Source organism: Ovis canadensis, chromosome 9 (genome assembly GCF_042477335.2).
Source record: "Ovis canadensis isolate MfBH-ARS-UI-01 breed Bighorn chromosome 9, ARS-UI_OviCan_v2, whole genome shotgun sequence".
Lineage (NCBI taxonomy): Eukaryota > Metazoa > Chordata > Mammalia > Artiodactyla > Bovidae > Ovis > Ovis canadensis.
Window position 1 is genome coordinate 84,348,222 of NC_091253.1, and position 7,409 is coordinate 84,355,630.

At 46.7% G+C, this 7,409-nt stretch overlaps 1 protein-coding gene across 1 annotated transcript; it reads right to left on the minus strand.

Annotated features, from left to right (window-relative positions):
* Positions 1–5,301: 5,301 nt before the first annotated feature.
* LOC138446281 (tRNA pseudouridine(38/39) synthase) lies at positions 5,302–7,049 on the minus strand. The gene has a single exon (XM_069601134.1). The coding sequence runs from the start codon at positions 6,983–6,985 to the stop codon at positions 5,540–5,542; it is 1,446 nt and encodes a 481-aa protein (XP_069457235.1). The 5' UTR covers positions 6,986–7,049; the 3' UTR covers positions 5,302–5,539.
* Between the last annotated feature and the right edge of the window lie 360 nt (positions 7,050–7,409).

Genomic DNA, 7,409 nt, shown 5'->3' on the forward strand with positions numbered 1-7,409 from the left:
AGAAGATTAGAGGTGTTGAATCCAATCCACAGGGTAGGGCTGGGCTTTGATATGGAAGGGACACCTCCTTCATGGAAATGAGAGGGGAGGAAAAGCTAGGTGCAGACCCAAATAGAACTGTGGGATCGGCCATGACCCTGCTTCTCCTCTTCTCAGGCCTCAGCGAGATACCCAGAGCAGAACGCGATGCAATACACTGGCAGTTGGCCGAGCAGTAACACACGCACACACTAATAAGCAGGCATGTTCCTTCAACTCTCCTACGGTGTGCAGTGCCAAACCGCCTGTGCTTGACGGAGTAACTCTCACAGTGGCTGTGTTACCCTTTTATCTCACAGAAATAAGAACATCTACATTTGAAAAAAAAAAAAAAGGACTTCCACTGCTAAAATGTGGATTCAATCCTCTTGTGCCCCATCCCCAACTCCTGCTATAAAACAACTACATCATATATAGGAACATATATGCATCGTATATAGAAGAGCTAATTTGGGTAGAGCAGAGGACTGCAGCCCACCAGGCTCCTCTGTCCATGGGATTTTTCCAGCAAGGATACTGGAGTGGTTTGCCATTTCCTTCTCCAGGGGATCTTAGCAACCCAGGGATCAAAGCCAGGTCTCCTGCACTGCAGGCAGATTCTTTACTGACTGAGCTACCAGGGAGTATGGGGGCGGGGGGGGGCGGGGGGAGAGCAAAAATGCAAACAAAAGTGCTGCTTTGAAGTTTTGTAGCTTAAGGAGCACGGAAGTTGAGGAGGAAAGTGGAAAGTGTCTTGAGGCTAAAAGGAAAAGGGAAAGGGCCTTATGGGGAGACTGGCAACGACAGCAATAGCCGACCAAAGCCGAATGGCTACTACATGCCAGGCAGGGCGGAGTATTACAACCGCTCTGTCCGGAGGCATTCGTGTTATTATTTCACAGATGAGAAAAATGAGTTCAAAGAGGTGGAATAATTTGTTCAGTATCACACAGCAATAAGTTGTGGAGCCAAACTCAGGATCGAACCCAGGATGGCTCAACGTCATCGGCCATGTTCTTAAAAACTTTTTTTTGACATGATTATTTAAGTAGGTGATTTCAAGATTCAAGCTGTATGGCAAAAGCCATCACAATATTGATAAGTAATCATCCTCCAATTAAAATTAATACATACATTAAAAAATTTTTTTTCAAGTTATTACAGAGAGAATTCTCTCACCAAGGCTCCCCTCCTCACAGACAACCAAGGTCATTAGACTATGTGATATTTCCAAGATAGTTTATGGATTGCATTTTGCTATGTAAGTGATAGATTATACACACTGGTCTGAGCCTCACACTTTTCACTTGGGGAGGCGTCCAGTGGATCCCTCCATGGAGGCACAGAGAGAACATCCTTGCTCTGTTTCCAGCTGCATTGTTGACTGCTGTGGGGAGGCGCCGTGACCTTGTTTACAGTCCCCAGCAATAGACGGAGCCATGTTTCCATTCCTCGAGTAGCTGGAGCCTTTGCTCTGAGCAAATTCCCACTCCCTCTGGAGACATCTTGACACTCTCCCTTGACAATTGGGCTGCTTTCAGCTGCAAGACACAGCAGCACTCTCAGGTTGCCTTGCTGAGCAGGGGTTTACTGAGAAAGGAAACAAACAGCTGGAAAAGCAGGAGGCAGAGAAGCCCTGCCTTGGTATCCTCACCCCCATCAGCAGGGAGGTGTGCCAGGCCGTCCCCAAGGCCCTCAGTGCTTCTGAGTCCAGACCTCTACTCAAGAGAGGGCAGGGCAGGCTTGGGGAGCTGCTGGCCAGACAGCTACCCCAGGAGCACGGCCCACTCCTAGTCCCCCCAGGTGTAGCCAGGGTGATGGGGTCAAGGGGGAGAGAGTATGCGAGGCTGTGTATAAGGGTTCGTTTTCCCAGAATGGGGTGCAGACCCCTTGCTCAGAGCAAAAGAGACTTCTGGGTGGTACCCCCTGTCTGGGAACCCCAGAATTGCCCAGGAGACATTTTTGTGGGCTGTAATTCCTGCCAAGTGAGTGTGGCCAGCCTCACCTCTTGCCAAGACCCTCTTGAAGTTATCTTGTTTTTAGGCCCAGGATGATTCAGTCTATAGGGGAAACCTGATCACATGGAAGCACTTATAAGGCTTTTAGCTTAAAAAACAATTTCATGAAAAAAAATTTTTTTTCACAAACCTTAGCTCACCAAAGTCCACTGAGGTAGGCAGTATGGGTTAAATTCCCATTTTACAGATAAGAAAACTGAGGCCTAGAGAGTTTGCCCAGGATCACACAGCCAGTAAATGATGGCGCTGAGACTCAAACCTAGGTCTTCAGACTCCAGCTTGCCTCCTTCTGATTCCTCATCATGTCAAGACTTTTTACTGACTCTCCTCCTTCTCACCTCCTAAATGACAACACTCCCAAGATTCTCTTTCGGGACCTTCATTTTCCTCTCTCCATACAATCTCAGGTTATTCTCATTTACTTCCTTCCCTTGGGTATGCGTGTGTGAAGTCACTTCAGTGGTGTCCAACTCTTTGTGATACCTCGGACCATAGCCCACCAGGCTCTTCTGTCCATGGGATTCTCCAGGCAAGAATACTGGAGTGGGTTGCCATTTCCTCCTCCAGGAGATCTTCCCAACCCAGGGATTAAACCTGCATCTCTTATGTCTCCTGCATTGGCAGGGAGATTCTTTACCACTAGCACCACCTGAGAAGTCCCTTCCTTCCTTTGGTCTAATTCTAAAAGCTTGATGACCCCTAGTTTCTCTCTCCAGCCCAGACCTCTCTCTTAAGTTCCATACCTGTACATCCACTCTCCTACTGAAAACCGCCATGTGGCTGCCCAAGTCACCTCCAGTGCAGTGCTTCTAAAATGAAACTTATTGTCTTTCTCCTTCAGTGGCTCCTCCTATGGACTTTCTATCTCAGGAACTGTAGCTTCCTCTTCTTAAGCATCACCTATGTGCCAGTCACTTTATACTGGCAAGATGGTGTCATCCCATTTCACAGGTGAAGAAACCAAGTTATGAACTTACTTGCACAAACCATACTACTGAGTAGCTGACAGTGCCAGGATGCAACCTAAGCTCTTTTCTGCACTGCTTCCTCTTTGCTAGGCTGTCTGAGAACTGCAGGGCCAGAGCGGTTCATTCCATTTGAACAAACCAGGAGTCACGGATCATCCTCCCATCCCTTAACCCCTGCTCTCACCCCCCCACAGCTGCTTCAGACCCAGGTCTACCTCCTAAATGTTTCTCAGATCATCCTGTCTTTCTTCCAGTCCCTTGACACCTCCACTCCCATAGTGTGAGTTGCTCAGTCATGTCTGACTCTCTGCAACCCCATGGACTGTAGCCTGCCAGGCTCCTCTGTCCACGGAATTCTTCAAGCAAGAATACTGGAGTGGAGTGGGTGGGTAGCCATTCCCTTCTCCGGAAGATCTTCCTAACCCAGGGATTGAACCTGGATCTACCGCATTATGGGCAGATTCTTTACCATCTGAGCCACCAGGGAAGCCCCTAGGTCAGCACCTAAATGATTTCTCCCCCACTACAGAAATAGCTTGCTAACAACTAGTTTGTCTTTGAGAACACTCCCGCTTCAAATTCCCTGGCCCTAAGAATGGGCTTTCTAAAATACACCTGATTGTTGCCTTTTTGGGCTTCCCTTGTGACTCAGCTGGTAAAGAATCCGCCTGCAATGCAGGAGACCTAGGTTCGATCCCTGGGTTGGGAAGATCCCCTGGAGAAGAGAAAGGCTACTCCAGTATTCTGGCCTGGAGAATTCCATGGACTGTATAGTCCACGGGGTCGCAAAGAGTTGGATACGAGTGAGTTACTTTCACTTTCAACTCCCTGTTGAAATCCCAGCTCCCCGTACCTGCCACTGCCTGTCCATCCAGGGTCTCTGCAAATGCCCATGGCCTCACTAATAAAAATGGCTTCATTTCTTGGAGGGTTCCGCTGAGCCAATATTCACAACATCCTCATGGCACATTGCACTGGTCCCAGCCATCTAAACTGTATTCCAACGAGCTACAGAGCAATGCTGGTTGAGAGTCATTCATATGCAAAACAGAGGAAGGCTGAAATGTGCGGGAACTCTTGATAAGTCTACAGTCATCCATCAAGCCAATCGAGTGTGTTTATATTGTCTTGGGTGCCATGTAATTTGGTTTTACAATTGGGGAGCCAATTAGACCCAGGATGGTGGGATGTGAGTGTTGCGGAATGATTTATTACTCCACATCTCAGGGAGAAGTGCACTTTATAAATTTTCCAAAAGTGTTCGAGAGAGAGCATCATTTGTGCTCTGCACGCAAAGCATTCTGTTGTTGGATGCACATTAACAGATTAAAGGCTCAGAAAAACCCAGGAAGTGGAGCAATTTTGTTCTCAGGAATTTTGTCCACAGTTGTCTCTCTGCACATCTACCTAGTAATATCCCCTGAAAGCATTTTTCCCTCCACAGATGTTTGGGGAAGCACTGGAATGCAATGTGGAGGCCTTGGAGGCTTCTGGAATCTCACCTACTTTGATGTCAGGTTGCAAATACAAACCTGCCACTTTCTGCCTGAAACAGCTCTAGTTACCCTTGCCAGTCCTTCCAGGTTTGGTTCAGGTGTCACTGCCTCCTAAAAACCATCACACACACACACATATACACACATACATATACATCTGTGCGACATTTAATCATATGTGCCTCCATAACACCCCTCTCTCATAACACCTCTCTGTATTTTCTATCGGTTGATAGACAATTCAGCCCAGACCAGAACCTGAGTAGAATGTATAGGCTCAGGCATCGGAGGCATCCTGAATACAGCAGTTCCTGCCTCCACTGCTCCAGGTTCAAGTTCAGCAGGAAAGCAGGTTTCTCAGCAAGCTCACCTCATAAGTCACATGTCCACTCGCTGTGGATGGGGAAACAAGTTCTGGATGTTAGTACCTGTGGCCTGGACCTGTGGTCTAGGTCTAGGTGCCATCTCTGAAGTTGAGAGGAGGCAACCTCTCAGATAGGGAACGGTTTCTAAGAGAAGAACGTGGAGGAGGAGGACAGCCAAGGCATGGCCCCGAACCATCCATGCGTGGCCCAGAGCTTTCTCTTCACTCACTAATCTTCCCTGGCTGACTGTGAAGTCCCTAAGGTGAACAAAGACTCATGTCATGAAATATTCAAAGCAAGACCCCTACCTTGAAGAAGGGTTTATGGTCTAGTCTGAGTCAGTATTCATACAGAAAAAAAAAATCAATGAACCATAGACAGGTGACAAGACACAAGTGCCAAATGAGTGACTAGGGTGTTGTCAAAGGAATTTTATTTTATTTTATTTTATTTTATTTTTTTACTTGTGGGTTCTGGTTTTAATGACTGAACACAAGGCACAGGTTTCCAGGTGTATGTCAATGTATGTCCATTTAAAAATTTCTTCTTGCTTCTCCTACCTCTAGTTCTTCTGTACAGGAATGAAGGAATGTTTAAACTTTTTCTTGTTCAAGAGACTTCTTTAGCCTAATGGTGTTTTATTGCCTCCTAGATCTTGGTGAGTTTTCTGTGGTTTAAATGATGCTTTTAAGTTCTGTATCAACACAAATTCTCTTTGTTGGTTTCTCAAAAACAGTATTTTCTTCCTCTAGTGTGTCACTACAGTCCCTTTTGGCTTTTGTTTCTTCCTCATGGAACAAATGTGGGTGTTCAATGCGTCCCCTGCGTACAAAATGCTGGATCCGGGATTCTAATCCTTGGCATTTAGGACGATCCATTAGTGGCTTATAAGTGCGCATTTTCACTCCTTCTACAAAGGCACTGGTCTGCTTTGTGACAGAGGGCTTAACATTTCTCCACTCTATCATCCCATCCATCTTTGGTCCTGTTCCACAGGGTAGTGCAACAGAGTCCAGTCCTTGTAGCATACTATACAGCATCTGCGTTTTCACAGCATGATTAGCCCATAGTTGCTGAAGGTGGGTAACATTGAATTCCTGAACTTCCCGGTCATAGATCCACTTAATATTTTCAAACTTACAGTCATACAAGACTAAAGGAAATTCCACAGCCATACTATATTGAGGCTTCTGGGGATTTTTCTCTATGTTCAGCAGCTCATCAATAACCTCTGGCTTCTCCATTCCTTGGCCAATTAGAAAAAGAATAGCCATCATACAGCGGACTTGATGATAAAGGAACGCCTGGCCAGTCACTTCAAACTGGCATAACTGAAAGGGTTCTTGCCATCCCTCCTCGGCCAGGTTCTGGCCCACTCGCTGTACTTGAGCAGACAAGATAGTCCTCTGAAAATTAGTCACCCCATTGGCTACATCCATTTTACATAAGTTCCTAAAATCATGTGTGCCAACATACTTCTGGGCTGCATAGTTCATGGTTACAATGTCTAAGTTAGCACAAGGGAAGAAATAGCGGTAGGTCCGCTCCAGACAGCTGAACCTAGCACTGAAGCTAGTTTCTACGGGCGCCCAGGCCAGCACACGGATGTCTGGAGGGAGTACCCGATTGAGAATGTGGGTATAACGGATCTCTGTAGCCACATCATTGACTTCGTCTTTTAAATTAAAATCCTCAGAATCCCTGCCCTTTGGAAAGTGAGAACGTAGGTCAAGAGAAATCACCTGTCCAAAGGCACTGACTCCTTTGTCTGTTCGCCCACACCGGTGATAGTTGGATGTCTGCCTGTTTTCTACCAGTCGAGTCTTGGTTAGAGCCTCAAACAGTTTCTCTTCAATTGTATTGCTTGTGTTTTCCTGACTGGCAAAGCCCTGATATCCCCAGCCCAGATAGGCGATCTTTAGAGCTACATGTCTTTGACCATGAGCACTGAAATCAAAGGCACGCTTAGCTTTTCCCCCAGCTCCTGAAGAATTCTCTCTGATGTTTGCATCCTTGTTATTGGCCTGTTCTTTTTTAAGTCGTTTTACCTCCTGCTCCAGTTCCTGTACTCTTTGTAGGAGTTTCTCAGTCTGGATTCTGTCTGCGTCATTTTCAGCCATGATACGACAACTTCAGGAATAAATACAGAGAGATCCACCCTATCTTCCGGTTGTCGGCCACGCAGCTTTTGTCAAAGGAATTTTAAAAAGGGACAGTTGAGGAAGGGGGCCGAAGAAACCCTAAGCATCGTCCTGCTCTCACTGGCCCGCAGGCTGCAGCAGGAGCGTTAGGCGAGCTACCCACACAGGGTCCAGCATCCAGGTGGCTGGCTCACCCCTGCAGAATTCCTGGGCAGCTGGGTTTTTCAACCTCCATCCTTGAAATTATTGGCTTTGAAATTTGAAACCCTGGGTCTCTCCTGTTGCTAACTCAATTCAATCTAAATAAAACTAATGAAAGTGAAAGTGAAGTCGCTCAGTCGTGTCCGACTCTTTGCGACCCCATGGACTGTAGCCCACCAGGCTCCTCTGTCCATGGGATTTT